At 42.6% G+C, this 20333-nt stretch overlaps 1 protein-coding gene across 36 annotated transcripts in view; it reads right to left on the bottom strand.

Moving 5' to 3' along the window:
* SLC20A2 (solute carrier family 20 member 2) overlaps positions 1-20333 on the bottom strand; it is a 106460-nt gene that overhangs the window by 19516 nt on the left and 66611 nt on the right. For 27 of the 36 annotated variants that reach the window (XM_070598714.1, XM_070598715.1, XM_070598733.1 and 24 more), the window contains 3 exons: positions 15594-15710; positions 10596-10799; positions 8997-9588 (listed from right to left, as the gene is read on the bottom strand). In XM_070598714.1, the coding sequence (XP_070454815.1) occupies positions 8997-9588; positions 10596-10799; positions 15594-15710 (913 nt within the window). The remainder of the gene's footprint in view (positions 1-8996; positions 9589-10595; positions 10800-15593; positions 15711-20333) is intronic. The other 9 variants (XM_070598728.1, XM_070598727.1, XM_070598725.1 and 6 more) reach the window with 1 other exon arrangement.

Raw genomic sequence — 20333 nt, 5'->3', positions numbered from 1 at the left:
GGGTATGTCAAAGTGGTTACTTCCCCTGCCCCTGACAGAAGCAGGAGGCAGTTTTTCCTCAGATGTTCACTGTGAGAACCTGGTAGAGTTTCTAAAGGTAAAACTCACCACGTCATGGGGTCCCCCTATCACTGGGTGCCCTTGGAGTCTTTAGTTCTCAGACGTGTCTCCATAGGAGACAAGGAGCCTCCAGGACTCATCACTCCAGTTCAGGTTTTCCTACCCGGCCCTGGTTTCCATGGCAGTTTCCATTCGTGAGTCTCTCCTCCATGACTCCCTGTCTGTCTGTCTCTCTTATCTTGGGGGCGGTGGTCTGCCCTGTGTCCTCTCTCTTATGGATCCAAATAAAGGTTGTTGATTTTTCAGTCTGTTCAGTATTTTACTCATTGTCAGGATAGAGCGACAACTTCCACGCTCTTTCCATGCAGAACCACACACAGGCTGAGAACAGCTTCTGGAGCTCTAGTCTCCTCCTTCCAGCCCACTCTACACTCCGTGTAGACAGAGTGCGGGCTAAGAGTCATGAAGAACTGGCTCTGAAGTCTGCTTCTCTCTAGCTGTGTGATTGTGGGCATGAAACATCACATTTCTGAGCTTCAGGTTCCCAATCTTTGAAGGACACTACTTACGACCTCAGAGGGCTGTTCTGAGGAGGAATAGAGTAAGAGATAAATGATTCAGCACTGAAGGCTGCTAAAAACTTAAAGCCTTTGTGGAGTGGACAGGAGCTCCCTCTTCACTGTCATTATTATTTCGGACCTTTGCTTTTATCAGACCATATCCCTGCTCCAAAGCCTCAAAACCAGCCCCCAAACCTCAAGCAACTGCTCTCAACTCTGGTCACCTGTAGCCGTGACTGCCTAAACTCTTTCTTAGGCCTTGAAATACTGTTTTTGGGTGGTTTGTTACGTTTCCATGTACATGTTTTTCTTATCTCCCTAAGTGGAGTTTAAACTCCTAAAGGACAGGGACCCAATTCATAACACATTGCCAGTAACAGGCCTTCAATAAAGAATTCTTGAGATCTCATCAAGATGGCGGTGTAAGCAGACTCTGAACTCATCTCCTCCCACGAACACAACCAGGTTACAACTATTTTTGGAAAAATAACCCTGGATAGAAAACAGAAAACTGGATAAAAAGAACCCCCACAACAAGGGACAGTCCTGACTTAAGCAGAAGAGGCAGAAATTCCTGCTGGAGAGAAATAAAGCCAGCTTTGGGAGCAGCAGAGTTTCTCAGCCAGCCAGGCGGGAGCCACCCTAAGGTACGCAGCCCTCCCTGGAGGAGTGAGGTCCAGAATGGGGCCGATGCTGCTATAAGCATCCTTCAGACTCAGTGCAACTGAGATGAGGGTCTTACTGTCTGGCTTTGCTGGCTATTAACTACAGCGAGGATACCCCCAGAAAAACTATTGGATGAAAGCTGAAAGACCCGGGTCTTAAAGGGCCCACACACAAACTCACCCGTCTCTGCAACCTAAAATCACCAGAGAGAAGGCTGACAGTCCTTTGATGAAATGAGAGTCACCTGGTGGGCTCTGGGTGCATCTCGGTGAGAGGAGGGACCTCTCCAGAGACTGAGACTTTGGTGGGGGCCATTGTTCTGACCGGTCCAGGCATGTTGACACAGACCCTGCAGATGCCATTGAGGTTCATCCCTTGGCCGGTTAGCCCAGGGGTCTGTCACACCTGCTAGAGCCCAGATTTAATCCAGTTCAGCCAGGGAAGGCAGCCCACCTTAGGGACCAGCCCTGTGCAACAGCAAGCCCTCAGGCTACTTTTCAGCCTGCATTGACTGGGTGCCTTGATCCTCCACAGGCAGGGGAGTGTCTCCCTCTGTGGGGCAGGGCCTGTGTGAGGACCAGGTGAACAGTGGGGGGCCTTGGTGGAGAGGTGGGGGCCTCTGTAGTTGGGCATTGGGGTATGCTCCAGGGGGTTGGGAAGTGTGCATGGACCAGGACTGTGTTGACGGTGTGTGTGGTCCTGTGGGGGGTGAGGCTTATCAGTGGCAGAAGACCTATGCTTCACAAATAGCCATAAAAAGGATCAGCCTCACCTTCCAAAACCTGAAACAATTGAGTGCTCCCATGCCAAGGGCCATCCCCACTCAGCTGCACTCCTAAGAGAATTGACAACAGCCTTGTAGGCCTGAGGCCTATAGCAACTGTAAGCCCCTGAGCCTAGCAACCAGCTACACTGGGTACCTGCCCAATTAACAGGAAAACTGCAACAGGAGTGTGCTGTTAGACCTTGTAGCCAACAGTGCTGAGGCTCCCCAAACCGGATTTACAAACAGCTGGCCAGGGAAGGAAAGACTAGACTCCTGGGGTACCTGCATTAAGAGCAACCCTACCATAGCAAAAAGACACAAGTAGCCCACAAAGGGGTCACTCCTGGATCTTTTGGACTGGTGATGAGAGGGAAGCACACTGCTGGGCCTCAAAAAGCATCTCTTACATAAGGCCACATCTCCAAGATCAGGAGACATAGCTGACTCACCTAATACATAGATGTAAGCACAGAAAAAGAGGCATAATGAGGAGACAAAGAAATACATTCCAAGCAAGGGAACAGGACAAAGCCCCAGAAAAAGGACTAAATGAGACAGAAATAAGTGACCTACCCGACAAAGAGTTCAAACAAAAACTCATAAGGATGCTCACAGATATTGGGAGAAGACTGATGAACACAGTGAGCTCATCAACAAAGAACTGGAAAAATATAAAAAAGAACCAATCAGAAATGAGGAATGCAATACTGGAAATGAAAAGTTCACTAAAGGGACTCAATAGCAGAGTAGAGGGTACACAAGAACGGATCAGTGAGCTGGATGAAAGACTAGAGGAAACCACCCAAGCTGAACAGATAAAAGAAAAAAGAATTAGACAGAATGAGAACAGTCTAAAGGAAATCTGGGACGATATCAAGTGCACTAACATTCGTATTATAGGTGTCCCAGAAGGAGAAGAGAGAGACAAAGGGGCAGAAAATTTATTTGAAAAAATAATAGATGAACATTTTCCTAACCTAAGGCAAGAAACAGACATTCAAATACAGGAAGCACAGAGAGCTCCAAACAAGATAAGCCCAAAGAGGCCCACACCAAGACACATTATAATTAAAATGTCCAAAATTAAAGATAAAGAGAGAATCCTAAAAGCAGCAAGAGAAGGCAACAAGTGACATACAAAGGAAACCCCATAAGGCTATCAGTGGACTTCTCAGCGAAAACCCTACAGGCAAGAAGAGAACAGCATGACATATTTAAAGTGCTAAAAGGAAAAAACCTACAGCCCAAAATACTCTATCCATCAAGGCTGTCATTCAGAATGGAAGAAGAGATAAAGAGCTTCCCTGACAAGCAAAAATTAAAGGAGTTTATCGCCAAGAAACCAGTTCTACAAGAAATGCTGAAGGGACTTATTTAAGTGGGAAAGCAATGACCAGAAATAGGGATAAAAAAATTATCAACCCCCCCTCCCAAAAAAGCCAGGAAATAAAATCACTGGTAAAGGTAAAAATATAGTAAAGGTAGCAGATCAACCATCTGTGAAGATAATATGAAGGTTAAAAGACAAAAGTACTAAAATTACCTATTCAATGATAAGAGGGTAATGGATAGACACACACAAAACAAGAGGCTAGATATGATTTCAAAAACGTAAAATGTGGGAGGAGGGGAGTGAAAAAGTAGAGCTTTTAGAAAGAGTTCAAGCTAAAGAATCTATCAATTCAATACAGGCTGTTATATACATAGAATATTATATAGGATCCTCATGGTAATCACAAACCAGAAACCTATAATAACTAAGCAAATAAGTAAGACAAAAGAAATCAAACATATTACTAAAGAAAGCCATCAAACCACAAGGGAAGAGAGCAAGAGAAAAGGAAAGGAACAGAGAAGAACTACTAAAACACCCAGAAAAAAAAGTAACAAAATGGCAATAAATACATATTTATCAATAGCTACTTTAAATGTCAATGGACTAAATGCTCCAATCAAAATGCACAGGGTGGCCAATTGGATAAAAAAATAAGACCCATATATACGCTGCATACAAGAGACACACTTCAGACCTAAAGACACTCACAAACTGAAAGTGAAAGGATAGAAAAAGATATTCCATGCAAATGGCAAAGAAAAGAAAGCGGGGGTAGCAATCAGACAAAATAGACTTATATCAGACAAAATAGACTTTAAAACAAAAACTGTAACAAGAGACAAAGAAGGGCACTACATAATGATAAAGGGAACAATCCAACAAGAAGATATAACACTTGTAAATATGTATGCACCCAACATAGGAGCATCTAAATATATAAAGCAATTATTAGCAGACATAAAAGGAGAAATAGACAGTAACACAATAATAGTAGGGGACTTTAAGACTTCACTTACACCAATGGATAGATCATCCAAACAGAAGATCAATAAGGAAACACTGGCCTTAAATGACACATTTGACCAGATGGGCTTAGTGGATATATGGAGAACATTCCATCCAAAAACCACAGAATACACATCTTTTCAAATGCACATGGAACATTCTCCAGGATTGATCAGATATTAGGCCACAAAATAAGTCTCAATAAATTTAAGAAGACTGAAATAATACCATGCATCTTTTCTGACCACAGAGATATGAAACTAGAAATCAACTACAGGAGGAAAACCGGAAAAGCCACAAAAATGTGGACATTAAACACAATGCTACTGAACAATGATTGGGTCAGTGAAGAAATCAAAGGAGAAATAAAAAAATTCCTGGAGACAAATGAAAATGAAAATACGACATGCCAAAATCTATGGGATACAGCAAAAGCGCTTCTAAGAGGGAAGTTTATAGCAATTCAGGCCTACCTCAACAAAGAAGAAAAATCCCAAATAGACAATCTAAAAGTGCATCTAAAGATACTGGAAAAAGAAGAAAAAGACCAAAATCAGCAGAAGGAAGGAAATAATAAAAATCAGAGCAGAAATAAATGAAATAGAGACTAAAAAAGCAATAGAAAAAATTAATGAAACCAAGACCTGGTTCTTTGAAAAGATAAACCAAATTGACAAACCCTTAGCTAGACTCACCAAAAAAAGACACAGAAGGCTCAAATAAATAAAATCAGAAATGAAAGAGGAGAAATTACAACAGACACCTCAGAAATACAAAGATATTGAGAATACTATGAAAAGCTATACGCCAACAAATTGGATAATCTAAAAGTAATGGATAGATTCTGAGAAACCTACAACCTTCCAAAACTGGACCAAGAAGAAGTAGAGAATTTGAATAGACCAATCACCAGTAAGGAGATCGAAACAGCAATCAAAAACCTCCCAAAAAATAAAAGTCCAGGACCAGATGGCTTCCCTAGTGAATTCTACCAAACATTCAAACAAGACTTAATATCTATCCTTCTCAAACTCCTCCAAAAGATTGAAGAGGAGAGGAGGCTTCCTAACTCATTCTATGAAGCCAACATTATCATGATAGAAAAACCAGACAAGAACAACACAAAAAAAGAAAATTACAGGCCAGTATCACTGATGAACATCAATGCAAAAATTCTCAACAAAATACCAGCAAATCGAATACAACAATACATTAAAAAGATCATACATCATGATCAAGTGGGTTTTATTACAGGGATGCAGGGATGGTTCAACATCCACATATCTATCAACGTGATACACCACATTAACAAAATGAAGAATAAAAATCACGTGATCATCTCAATAGATGCAGAGAAAGCATCTGACATGATACAGCAACCATTTATGATAAAAACTCTAAATAAAATGGGTATAGAAGGAAAATATCTCAACATAATAAAGACCATATATGACAAACCCACAGCAAATATCATTCTCAACTGAGAAAAACTGAAAGCTATCCCTTTAAGAACAGGAACCAGAAAAGAATGCCCACTGTCACCACTCTTATTTTTAACAGAGTATTGGAAGACCTAGCCAGAGCAATCAGGCAAGAAAAAGAAATAAAAGGGATCCACATTGGAAGAGAAGAAGTGAAACTGTCACTCTTCACAGATGACATGATTTTATATATAGAAAACCCTAAAGAATCCACTAAAAAACTTTTAGAAATAATAAATGAATACACTCAAGTCGCAGGATACAAAATCAACATACAAAAATCAGCAAAGTAGCAGAAAAAGAAATTAAGAATACAATCCCATTTACAATTGCAACAAAAAGAATAAAATACCTAGGAATAAACTTAACCAAACAGGTGAAAGACCAGTACACTGAAAACTATAAAACATTGTTGAAAGAAATCGAAGAAGACACAAAGGAATGGAAAGCTATTCCGTGCTCTTGGATTGGAAGAATTACCACATTTAAAATGTCCATACTTCCTATAGCAATCTACAGATTCAATGCAATCCCTATCAAAGTTCCAACAACATTTTTCACAGAAATAGAACAAAGAATCCTAAAATTTATATGGAACAACGAAAGACCTCAAATAGCCAAAGGATTCCTGATAAAAAAAGAACAAAGCTGGAGGTATCACACTCCCTTATTTCAAAATATACTACAAAGCTATAGTAACCAAAACAGCATGGTAGTGGCACAAAAACAGGCACACAGATCAATGGAACAGAATCGAGAGCCCAGAAATAAACCCACACATTTATGGACAGCTAATATTCAACAAAGGAGCCAAGAGATATGATGGAGAAAGGAGAGTCTCTTCAGTAAACAGTGTTTGGAAAACTGCAGCCACATATAAAAGAATGAAAGTAGACCATTATTATACACCATGCACAAGAATCAACTCAAAATGGATTAAAGACTTGAATGTAAGACCCGAAACCATGAAACTTCTAGAAGAAAACATAGGCAATATGCTCTTTGACATTGGTCTTAGCAGCATATTTTCAAGTCCCATGTCTGACTGGGCAAGGGAAACAAAAGAAAAAACGAACAAATGGGACTACATCAAACTAAAAAGCTTCTGCACAGCAAAGGAAACCATCAACAAAACGAAAAGACAACCTAACAATTGGGACAAGATATTTGCAAACCATATATCAGATAAGGGGTTAATATCCAAAATATACAAAGAACTTATACAGCTCAACAACAAAAAAACCAACAACTCAATTAAAAAATGGGCAAAAGATCTGAATAGAGATTTCTCCAAAGAAAATATACAGATGGCCAACAGGCATATGAAAAGATGCTCAACATCATTAGCTATCAGGGAAATGCAAATCAAAACTACATTGAGGTATCACCTCACTCCGGTCAGAATGGCTATAATTAACAAGACAGGAAACAACAAATGTTGGAGAGAATGTGGAAAGAAGGGAATGCTTGTTCATTGCTGGTGGGCGTGCAAACTGGTGCAGCCACTATGGAAAGCAGTATGAGCTATCCTCAGAAAATTAAGAATAGATCTACCATATGATCCAGCTATCCCACTGCTGGGTATTTATCCGAAGAACTTGAAAACACAAATGCATAAATATACATGCACTGCTATGTTCACTGCAGCATAATACACAATAGCCAAGACTTGGAAGCAACCTAGGTGCCCATCAAGGGACGAATGGATAAAGGTGTGGTATATATACACAATGGAATACTACTCAGCCATAAGAAATGATGAAATCCTGCCATTTGTGACAACATGGATGGACCTTGAGGGTATTATGCCGAGTGAAATAAGTCAGAGGGAGAAAGTTAAATACTATATGATCTCACTCATAAGTAGAAGATAAAAACAATGACAAACACACACATAGCAACGGAGATTGGATTGGTGGTTACCATAGGGGAAGGGGGGAGGGGAGAGGGCAAAAGAGGCGATTAGGCACATGTGCGGGGATGGACTATAATTAGTTTTTTGGTGGTGAACATGATGTAATCTACACAGAATTCGAAATATATTACAATGTACATCTGAAAGCTATATAATGTTATTAATCCAATGTTACTGCAATAAAAAAAATTTTTAATTTTTTAAGAAAAGAATTCTTGATAAGGATGAGGAGGTTGGGTCGTGCCAGGAGCGAGAGAGTCAAAAATTAAGAACATAGGGTGGAACGTGGTGCCTCAAATAAAACCACATGCGACACCTATGTAACCCTGAGCAGAACACAAGACATCCAGGCCTCTTGTCTGCGGGAAGACTTCTTTGAAAGAGAACAGAAATGCAGTTGCACGTGGGTAGACAGTATATGGAAACCCACAGCTGGTAACTGGGCAATAAAAAATGCAACAATAGCACACTGTCCTGGTCTGGATGGAAACATTTGCCCTGCACGAAAATCATCCTGAGAGTAACAGTGAGAATGTATAGATACGGATTAAGGAGCCCTGTCCTAAGCATGTTAAATAAAGCAGCTCACTTAATCCTCATGGAAACTCCATGAGCTTGCTACTAGTTTTACCCCCATTTTACAGATTGAGACACTGAGGCTTTGGGAAGTCAAGTGACTTGTCTAGGGCTACCCAGCTAGTAAGAAGAGAGCGGAGACTCTCCACATACTCCTGCGTATTCCCTACACATTCCAGGCCTCCATCACCTGCTGACCTTGCAGTCTATACTCTCTCCCTCTGTAGCCTCCTTGCTCGTCCTGGAACACACGAGGCACACTCCTGCCTCAGGCCTTTGCACCTGCTGTTCCCTCTTCTGGGACGCTCTCCGTTGGGTGCTCACATGCCTGGCTCCCTCACCCGCTTCAGATCTCACTCTGTGAGCCCTTACCTGAGCAGGCTCTCCAACATCGCAATCACCCAGAGGCGCCCCTCCCCCGTTCTAGTTTATTTTTCCCGTTAACACTGATCACTGTCTAGCATCTTACACGAGCTACTTATTTATTTGTTTACTGTCTGTGCCCCATCCCTCATCCTTCCTGGCCAGGATTTTGTCCATGTTGCTTGCTGCTGTATCCTGGCACCCAGAACAATGCCTGGCACATGGTAGACCCTGGAGATGTACTTGTTGAATGAATGAATGTACTCACCTCACATCATTGCCACCATGAGCAAAAGATCCAAAGCAAGCAGTAAGGACTTGCAGGAAATGGAACAGGAGGTGGACCTCGGGTGTGTCTTTCTCCTCCTTTTCCTCTTCTGCAGGGTCCTCTGGAGCCTGGTCAGGATCCGTCAGCTCGGAGGCCAGCTTCATTTCCACCCCTCCCTCTTCTGCCTCTATCTCAGCTTCTGCTACTGCATTGCAGTAGCTTGAGTAGCTGTCATAGCGAAGTCTCTTTTTAGAGTAGGACACAGTGTCACCCACCAGCTTTTCGCTGTCCTCTGGTGCGGATGACGAGTCAGCAGCTTTGAACGTCGAGTGCACTGGCATCCCACAGATGGCTGCTGTGTAGCAAGTATAGCTGTTGTTCCGGCGGAGCAACCGGTAGTTGTTTTCCTGTGCGGGCTTCTCCTCAGGGCCCCTGTCTGTGTGGATTTTGTGCAGCAAGTCTTTGTAGAGCCCCGAGTCTTTGTGCACAGTGTGATACACGTGACCGTCACTCCTCGTGTGGCCGTCAAAGCCAAACGTGCCATTGGAGATGGGCGATTTCCCAGAGCCCTGAGTCATGGAAAGTGCCCTTCCTGAAACAGGTGAAAAGAAAAGGTCTTATTTTCCAGTCTTTTGAATATAAATCGTGTCAGGGAGGAGATACTCCCCGCTCTTTATGTGGTGGTCATCTCTGGAAGGCTGGATTATGGGTGATTTTAATTTTTTTGCACGTTTTCCTTCCTAAATTGACCAGAAAGGACATGTAACATGCTTTAAATAAAAAGGCAATGTGGGCATATCCAACAAAATGGTAAAACTAATAACATGGTATTTAACAAACATTATTTATGCTCTCCTAAAAAGTGTCTCCAGAAATTACTGTGGCACTCTTCCTGTTTCTAGTAACCAATAAAGGGAGAATCTGTACATAGAACTTATTTTAGAAAAACTTGACACATGAAGGACCAAACCCAGTGCCCTGTGAGGCAGCGACTCTAGATGCTCCCTGGAAGGCCAATCCCGACTGTCACAGGCAGCATCTGGCAGATCAGTGGGGCAAAACTACTTTGCTTTCTTTGGGCCAAGTCTGAGTGGCACCTATGGAAAGTGGGTGCCAGGGCCCCACGTGGCAGGGAGGCGGGAAGCTGCCCGGACAGGCTTGGCAGAGGCTGGTGATAGCCCCTCATTGTCCACAAATGTTCTGAGACAAAAGGACCCCCCCAGGGCAGTCTGGATGCTTCGGAGGTTTCTTTGATTCCACAGTAGGACGCCCTCCTTGGTTCGTGGGAGCCTTCCCGCGGCGTCCTCCCCACGGCAGGCGTCCTTCCCCGCAGCGGAGGTAACTCGCACACGGAGGCGGCGTGGGCACCGGGCCAGCCTGGAAGCAGCTCTCGGGAGAAAACCCCAGAACAGAGTGAGTCTGCTCTACTGACTGAATGGTTTCCCGAGGCCTCTTTAGCCCCTGAGTTTTCTCAAAACATAAAATTGGGGGGCATTTTTGTGCATTAAACCCTAACTGCTCACACGCGGGCCCCGCCAGCACCCCCAGGCCCCGCTGGCTCTCTGCCCCCGCACACCTCCCCGGCCACATGGGTCTTACCGTAGGTGGCCCGGGGGTGGTGTCCCACGGAGCTGCCCTCCAAGGCGCCAACCGTTTCCCCAGCTGACCCCGTGAGAGGGACGGTGCTGTCGTCATTCGTCTTGGCACCTGGTAGCTCTTTAAAGACTGGGGACTCCACTTCCTGAATTTTATTGAGACTTTCATCAGAGACTCGCGATAAAGCACCTTCTTTTTGTAACTTGCCTAAAAAACAATAGTAGTCGTAACTGAAAATTTTGAAAGAGCAATCTTGTTATCGAAAAATGAATATAAAAAGTGAATATTTATCTTCATACTTGGTACTTACTTTGGAAATGAGAAAAAAGGTGAGAGCCACACAGAGAAAATAGAGAGTTCAATTATCTGGGAAACTCAAGACAGAAAACTCAGCTACTGAGGAGAAGATAGGGGCTGAGACTGAGTGAGCACATCCAGAACCAACAAAAACAGAGGCCTCGCCTCGACCCTGGCCCTTCCAGCCTCGACCCTGGCCCTTCCAGCGCTAACCTTCCACGACTACTGAGCCCCGGCTTCCACTTTCCTAAATGAACCACGGAATCACTGAATGTTTATCCATTTTGTCCTCAGAGATATTGTTATGGTCTGTTTGGCTTTCTTCTGTTCAATAAATCATTGCTCTCAGATTTCTTCTGGTCACCAAATCTTAGGAAATAAGTAAATCATCTTCCAAAAAGGAACCGAGAGATCCCACCTACTTTGAAAAATCCTTTACTTTCAAAAGAGACAAAGGATTTCAAAAAAGCGCTTTTAAAGCCCGACAGCATTCTTTTTAATCAAACCTGTTATGTGGTGCTCCTGATTTACTGATCTTGCTGCTTGCATATTTTTCTGAGCACAGTTCTAAGCTCTCACCTCCAGAACTGAAATGGAAATACTCTTCTCGGTCCCTCTGCTGGAGGCGCTCGGCCGCCATCCCTCTCTCTGATTATCATCTGTCTACCGTGAGTCAGACCTACAGGCAGGCTCTTTAAAACAAAGTTTCTGCTACGAACTACAGGGAACAAAAAAATGTACGTACAGATCTTTGACCCCAAGTTGCTTATAATCTACCTGAGAGAAGATAACATTTGTAAAGATTATAATAATAAACCAAAAATTGCTAACATTTACACAAGACAGGTATTATTTTCTGTACTTTATTAAAGAGCAAACTGAGGCACAGAGAGATTAAGTGATTTGTCCAGGGTCACACAGGTAGTAAAGGGCAGGCAGTTTGGCTCTACGGTCCGTGCCCTTAATCACTAGTCTGTATTTAAAATAACAGAGCAAGAAATACACATTGAAATATCAAAATATACAGCAGTGACAAAAAAGTCTCCGGCGAAGCCAGAATGGGGAGCAATGTCAGTTTCCCTCTATGACATTATAGCCTAAAGTTGGAAAGCAAAGATTTTATGCTCCATTTGACATGAAGGTTCAGCTATTGGGAAAAGCCTTTAAAAATCAAAGCATCTACATATAGTTTATCATCCCCCGGGGTCAAAGCAGCTGAGCAGTGGGTGAGGGGCTCCTCTTAGGCTAGTGCTCTGCATGCTGGAGGAGGTGAAGTCTACTCTCGGCGGAGGGCAGGGAGCGCCCACACGGGAGAGGAAGCAGCAGCTGGGTGTCAATCCATTGTCCATGTGGCTTTACTACTTACTGAGTTTGAAGTTGTATGTATTAATGTGGAAATTTTTAAAATTCACATGCAGTAAACTGCCTCTGCGTGAGTGTGTGTGTGTGTGTGTGTGTGTGTGTATGCTGATTCTAACACATGTCTAGATCTGTGTAACTGCTACCACAGTCAGGATACAGAAAGGTTCCATCATCCCCTAAAGCTGCCCTTGTAGTCAGACCCTCGGCCCAGCCCTAACCCTTGACAACCGCGGATCTGCTCTCTGTCCCTACAGTTTGTCTTTTTCAGAATGCCATATAAATGAAACCATAGATATGTAATTTTTTGAGACTGCCTTCTTTCACTCAGCATGATGCCTTAGAGATTCACCCAAGTTGTTACATGTATCAATAGTTCATTCTTTTTCATTGCTAAGAAGTCTTCCAATATATGGGTGTACCATAGCCTGTTTATTCATTCTGTGGATAATCTGGGTTGTTCTAGTTTTTCGTGATCATAAATAAAGCTGCTATAAACATTCATGTACAGATTTTTGGGTGAATTTAAATTTTCATTTCTCTTGGGTAAAACCTAGGAGTGGGCTAGTGTATATTTAACCTTATAAGAAACTGCCAAGCTGTTTCCTCGGGCAGCTGCACCGTTTTACACTCCCATCAGCAGTGTCTGAGAGTTCCAGCTGCTCCTCATCCTCATCAGCACTGAGCATCGTCTGCTTTTTTTAAAGCTGTTCCAATAGGTGTACAGTGATATCTCATTGTGATTATCATCCGCATTTCCCTGATGGCTAGTGATGCTGAGCACCTTTTCATGGATGTATTTGCCATCCACATATCTTTATTGATAAAGTGTGTGTTCAAATTTTTTGCTCATTTTTCATCTGCGTTGTTTTCTGAGATTTCTTTATATATTCTGAAAACAAGTCCTTTGTCAGATAGGGGACTTGAAACTGTCTCCCAGTCTGTAGCTTGTCTTTTCATTCTCTTAATAATGTTTCTCACAGAGCAATAGTTTTTAATTTTGATGAAGTGCAATTTATCAACTTTTTTTTATGAATTGTTTTTCGTGTCATATAAAAAAAACTCTTTGTTTAACCCAAGATCACAAAAATTTTCCCTTATTTCTTTTCCCTAAAAGTATTTCCTATTTTACATTTAGATCTATGATGCATTTTGAGTTAATTTTTTTTCAAGGTATAACGCTTAGGTCAAGGTTCTTTTTTTTTAGCTTACAGATGTCTAATTAGTCTGATACTATTTGTCAGACAGACTATGCTCTCTCCACTGAACTGCCTTTGTACTTTGTTGAAAATCAATTTGCCATATTTGCCTGGGTCTATATCTGGACTCTATCCTGTTCTTTTGATCCAGGCGTCTGTTTCTTCACTAATACCCCACTCTCTTGTAGCTTTACAGGGGGTCAAAGTTGAGAAGTATGAATCCTCCAACTTTGTTCTTTTTCAAATTATTTTGGCTATTCTAGTTCTGTTGCCTTTCCAGATAAATTTTTTTTTAAAGATTTTATTTTTCCTTTTTCTTCCAAAGCCCCCAGTACATAGTTGTATATTTTTAGTTGTGGGTCCTTCTAGTTGTGGCCTGTGGGATGCTGCCTCAGCATGGCTTGAGGAGCGGTGCCATGTCCGTGCCCAGGATCCAAACCAGAGAAACCCTGGGCCGCCAAAGCAGAGTGCGCGAACTTAACCACTCGGCCATGGGGCCGGCCCCCAGATAAATTTTAAAAGCAGCTTGTCTAAATCTACAAAATCTCCTGCTAGGATTTTTATTTAAATTGTGTTAAATCTATGGATCATTTGAGAAGAACTGACATCCTTACTAGATTGAGTCTTCCAATTCATGAGCATGGTATGTTCCTCATTTGTTCTGATCTTCTCCGAAATATGAGTTTTCAAATTCAGGTATGTCCACACTAAAACATAATTGTGAGGCACACTCTGAGGACAAAAGGAAACACTTCTTTTGCGAGCTCTGTAAAAGCATGTGGCCTCAAGGCTTGGAATTCAATTATGTTGTTAGTGACAGGAAAATAGTTCCAGCAGCTTTCTAAGCCATATTCTTGTTCTTTCAAAAGTTGTTTTTCTTGAGGCATAAATTACATACAATAAAATTAATACATTTTATTTATTTATTTATTTTAAAGATTGGCACCTGAGCTAATATCTGTTGCCAATCTTGTTTTTTCCTCCTTCTCTCCAAAGCCCCCCTGTACACAGTTGTATATCCTAGTTGTGAGTGCCTCTGGTTGTGCCATGTGGGATGCTGCCTCAATGTGGTCTGATGAGCGGCGCCATGTCTGTGCCCAGGATCCGAACCAGTGAAACCCTGGGCCGCCGAAGCAGAGTGCACAGACTTAACCACTCGGCCATGGGCCAGCCCCAAATTTGTGCGTTTCAAATGTGCAGGTGGATGACCAGTGACAAACGAGTACACCCCATAACCACTCCCCCAATTAAGGCAGAGCACACTTCCATGTCCCCGAGAAGTTCCCTCCTGACTCTTTGCAGCTAGTCTCCTGAACCCACTGCAGGCCCCCGCAACCAGTGACTTCTATGCTAGAGATTAATTTTCCCTGGAATCATACTGTATGTACTCTTTGTATCTGCCTTCTTTTGCTTGACATGCTTGACATAATCTGTGAAAATGATTATGTTGTTGCGTTTACAGGTAGTTCATTCTCCTTATTGCTAAGAAGTCTTCTGTTGCATGAATATACCACAATTTGTTTATCCATTCACCTGCTAATGAACGTTTGGGTTGTTTCCAGTTTTTGGCTATTGTGACTAAATGATTTGTGTACAAGTCTTTTTATGAACATATATTTTCATTTCTCTTGGATAAATGCCTAGGAGTGGAATTACTGGGTCATGGTGACTGTATAGGAAGCTGCTACATTAATTTCCACAGTGGGTGTGCCATTTTACATTTCACCATAAAGGTTGGAGAGCCCCAGTTATTCCACTTCTTTATCAACACTTGGAATCGCGGCTCTTCTGGCTTTTCGCCATTCTTGCGAGCGTGAAGTGATATCTTATTATGGTGTTAATTTGCATTTCCCTAAGGATGCATGTTTTCATCAGGCTGGTAGAACTTGACTGCACAGTCAACTTCCGGTTTCCATGCAACTGGGACTGAACTGCTGCTCACTTGGGTCACAAGTTATCAAGAAAAAGTTTTAGAAAGAAAGCAGTCAGGAGCCAAGAGACAAGGACTGGGCATGTTTCTTGGTGTATGTTGCAGGGTTATCCACACTTCCATTTCCCTCTGACGGTGAGGATAACCGGGGATTACATCCGAAGGCTCAGGAATCAGGAACACTCTTGTACATCAGAAGAGTCCAAAAGCCCTCACCTGCTATTTTCCTCCGCATCCATGGACACACGAAGAGCCACACAAAGAGGGCAAACAGCAGCGCAACCCCAAAGGAGATGAGCGCTATTGCCCACATGGGAAGGACCAGACCGAGCACTGGAAACAAAAAGGACAGCAGTGTTGTCAGGGGCACTTTCTGAAAGGCCAAGCCTCACGTCAGCATATGTTTCATTCCCCAAACCTAAACGAATCACCTGGATTTTGTATTTAATAAAACTCTCAACCAAAAAAATGTGGTATACTTTTTGGGGTAGAAAGCTGTGTGTTTAAGACACACTACACCTTGTAAATATGCGGTTAAACTGGTTAGTAAGCTAATTATTAAAATTTTACCAACTTGGCACAAACAGCATATTAAGTTGGGAATAAAACCACGTATGTGTTATCTCAATATCTAAACGTGGCTAAGAAAGCAGCCCACCATCCTCTCTCCTAACAGGCAGCCCACTCCACGGGCAGTGAGAAGCTGAGGTCTGGAAACGCTGCACGGAGCCGCTGACTGCTGCCTCCTTTGGTTCCTCAGTAGTCAGCAGCCGTGCTTTAAATGGACATGATGCTCTGACCACATATACAAACCTTTCTTAAAATCAGCTTAGAAATAAGTTTTTTTAAAAAGACATTGACCTTCAAACTTAACACTTCTCTGAAGTCTCAACTCATGGAATTACAACATAGAAAAACTTTTCATTAAAATCTGATAATGCATACCAAGTTGCAATTACACTAGCCAATAAAAGGGGAGAAGTGCACACAGTTTAGGAACTTTGTATTTCCCTAACAGTGTAACATCCTCAGTGCTCAACACTCTGAATTTTGTACATCTTCTGTCACTGGTGGCAGTAGGCACATGTCACACACATTCACAGGTGTACAACTTACACACACATGCTTGTGCAGGAACACAAAGATAAATGTACAAGAAAACGAACTATACAGCATTATTTGTGATAATAAGAATTTGCAAGACAATGAATATACGCATTAGTATGGAAATGTGAAATAATTGCAATGCACAGTCATAAAAATGCGGTAGATCTATACATGTGTACTGATAAAGAAAGAGACCCAAGATCTAGTTAAGTAAGAAAGGCTAGCCGGATAATGGTATGTGTAGCATGATCCAATTTATGTTTAAAAAAAGAAAACAGGGGCCGGCCCTGTGGCCTAGTGGTTCAGTTCAGTGTGCTCTGCTTTGGCAGTCTTGGACCAGCTCCTGGGTGCAGACCTACACCACTGGTTGGTGGCCATACTGTGGTGGTGACCCACATACAAAATAGAGGAAGACTGGCACAGATGTTAACTCAGGGGGAATCTTCCTTAGCGAAAAGAAAAAAAGAGAGAGAAAGAAAATAGCCTCACATTTACACCCTATCATATGTGGGAATATATAGAGAAAGTTCTGGAAAGATACAAGGGTTACTCCTGTGGTGAGATGGGAATTGGAGGGGGTTTCCAGTTCTTACTACATATACTTCTGTATTGTTAACTTTTAAAATATTTAATAAGCACGTCACTTTTGTGAATTGTTAAAAGGTTTTAAAAAGTTTTAAAGGAGTGAACTATTTAAAACTTTGATCTTTGCTCTTAGATTAAATAAATCTTTAATGATGCTTTGTTACATCGTTAACCATTTTATACATACAAACCAACTCAAAGTTATTCAATTAAGGTATTATTAAATATTTTGGTAATTGTAAAAGATAGAATAGGTAGTTAATTCTATAAACAGGGAGTAGAGAATTAGCATTTATAAATATGAAAAACAAAAAATCAGAATCACCTAGCTTAATTACAGCTAAGAGCTCACTGGCAGGAGTACAGACTCTTAGGGGCTAGAATGTTCCACTCCCAAACTCCCCATCACATCGGAAACAGTGGATCCAGCAGGCCTGCACTGTGTAAGCTGCAGCCCGCTCCGGCCCGGTTCCGCCCCAAACGGAGGCTTGGAGCTGCTTGTAAATGACTCCAGCTGACCTCCCTGAGCTGTGCCTGTGCGCCCGGCTGCCTGGTTTCTGCTGTCTATCTTCATGTCAGCAGCGTCTAACACGTGAGAAAGGATCACTCCACAGCTGCCTCTTGCCCAACTGAGTGGTAACTGTTAATTACCAACATCAAACTGATTAACATCAACACCAATCACTCTTACGGCTTAAAAGTATTTGATTTTTTGAAGAGGTTTCCCTTGTGGCTCCTGGTTTAGTTGATGGTAAAACTGTTAATTGTGCTACTTTTGACTTCATTGTGTTAACCTGATCTAAGAGAGACAAGCCCTGGAAACTGCGGGGAGAGAGAAACAATTTGTAAGTTATATAAGTCGTTTTTTAAATAAGTGAACATTTTTGCTCTCAGGCCCTTTTCCCCCATCCATGCTGAGTAGAGCCCACAGCAAAAGCAGACAAGGGCTGCTGGATGTGATCCCTCCAGGCCCATCTCCACGCTCTCCGTGGGCTCACGGGGGATTCCAGAGGGTGTGAGGACCAACACCTGAAAAGGAGAAACTTGATCCTTGGCTTAGACAGTAAGCTACAATGTCACCTGCCCCTTGAACCTTTACCATGGCAACCGTCTTTGCCATTGGTCTGGGCTGGGCAATGGCCAGAAAGCTCTGAAGTCACCCTCCTAGTCACAAGAAACTGGAAGGGAGAGCAGGGGATAGACACCACCAAGTGGAGGGGGGAGACAGAGTAAGAAATCAAGGTGGAGGAAAGAGTGAAGGAGCACAGGAAACCAGGGGGAAATCATGGACAGCGAGTAAGAGACGAGAGGGGGACAGAATGGGGACCGAATTTGGATCTTGCCAAATTATTGCGGCAGTTTAGGAATTTAATAGAGCATCAAAAGAACATGAGGATTTACGTTTAAAGCCTGCATGTAACAAATGCAGGCTGGCAGTTATTTATGCTATATACCTCCAAATTGTGCCAAATATATATAATCAAGTTTCATGAATAAAAAATAATTAAACACAAAACGTCAGCAAAGAAAAGCACTTGAATCAATGTGCTTCCACGGGAAAGCTTTTTTCTTCTGAAAACTTAAGGTTGACTTATACATAACAAAATTTTAGACAAAAATATTTTTCTATTTCTTCCTGTGAGGCTCTAATCGTTTTCCAATAATTACTCCTTAAGAGGGCAATAAGGCCTGGCGCCACTGCACTCCGTGGACAGGCAAAGTAGGACACGGCTTGAACTGCTCCAGGTCCCTCAGCCAAAAGCACTGCCAGGAGCCAAGGCTGGGAGCTCCGAACCAGCCCTCCCCCAGCCGCTCAGCGGCCTTTCCCCTCAAGCTCCTCCAGTTTCTGAACAGCAAAGACACGGTGAATAGTGATTTAGGTCTAACCTCAAGCATCTTTACAGTTCTGTTCCAAATCCCCCAAACATCAGAATATTCAAGTGAGTTGGGGAAGAAGAAAATAGAACTTTCTAGAAACACAGTCTTTCAGAGTCATGACTTTGTTACACTTCTTGTTTTTCATGTCTAACAATCATCATTAGAATCTACAAAATAAATAAAACTTGTCTAAAACCAATAGGGCTGGAGCCCATATTAGTGTGCCGATGCCCCTGATGGGTATCAGCCTCTCCCTCCAACCTTCTTTCTTCTCTCTTTTTAATTTTATAAATAATACGTGATTATACAAATACCAGCAGGACAAAACTGTATGATGTACAAAGATGAAAATTCCTCATCACTCTCCCCTCTTGAACCCACTTCCCAGAGAAACACTAACTATTTGGTGTGTATCTTTCCATGTATTTTCTAGATACAAGCAAACACACAGTGTAGAATGTTTGCCAGAATTTTTTTTCCTTTTTTTTAAACTTAACAGACGTAGAATCAGACTGTCTGGACTGTCCTGTGCTTTCATTCCTAGCGTAACAGTATATTGTGGACATCACTCCACAGTGACACACACACACACGTTGACCTCCCTTGCAGAATCACTTTTTACTAGTCCTCCCTTACCGGATAGCTGTTACTAGTTTCCATTTTGTTCTCTTGGTTTTAGATCAACATGTTCAAAGCATTAGAGGAAGCATAAAAAGCATAAAGGGAATCCTGGAGCAGCTTCCTTAAGAAAATAAAGCATTCCTTTGAAATTAAAAAATGCTATTGCCTAATGTGTCCTATAACTGGGATTTGTATGTGTGTGTGTGTGTATGGTACCAGCATTCTCAAATCAGGGTTCATTTATAATAATTCTGAAAAGGAAGTGAACTTAAATCACTGCGTGTGGTTTGAATCCAGCCCTTGGTGATACTGAAGACTTCTTACCCCAGGGCTTCCCCAACCCAGGGCTAAGAGCCACTGTGGTTGCTCTACAGCTCAGAGCTTGAAACCTTAAAATGGTAACAAGGAAGACAGAGCTCCTCTGGGAACAAAGCTCCTACTCACAAAGACAGCAGGGGCCGGAGGGTTGTTGATGCTCTGATTTCCTTGGGACTGGATCAGAAGAGCTGCAACTGGAGGAGGAAAAGGAGGAGGGGGAGGAAGAGGAAAGAAGGAGGAGGAGGGGGAGGAGGAGGGGGAGAGGAGGAAGAAGAGGGGGAGGAGCGGGAGGGGGAGAGGAGGAGAGGTAGAGGAGGAGGAAGAGGGGGAGAAGAAGGAGGAGGGGGAGAGGAGGAGAAGGACAGGAAGGAGGGAGAGAGGGAGGAGGGGGAGAGGGAGGAGGGGGAAGGGAGGGAGGGAGGGGGAGGGGAGGGGAGGGGAGGGGGA

The sequence above is a fragment of the Equus przewalskii genome, chromosome 28 (assembly GCF_037783145.1).
Source record: "Equus przewalskii isolate Varuska chromosome 28, EquPr2, whole genome shotgun sequence".
Taxonomy (NCBI): Eukaryota; Metazoa; Chordata; class Mammalia; order Perissodactyla; family Equidae; genus Equus; species Equus przewalskii.
The sequence above is the reverse complement of the archived record's forward strand: the minus strand, read 5'-3'. Positions and strand labels throughout refer to the sequence as shown.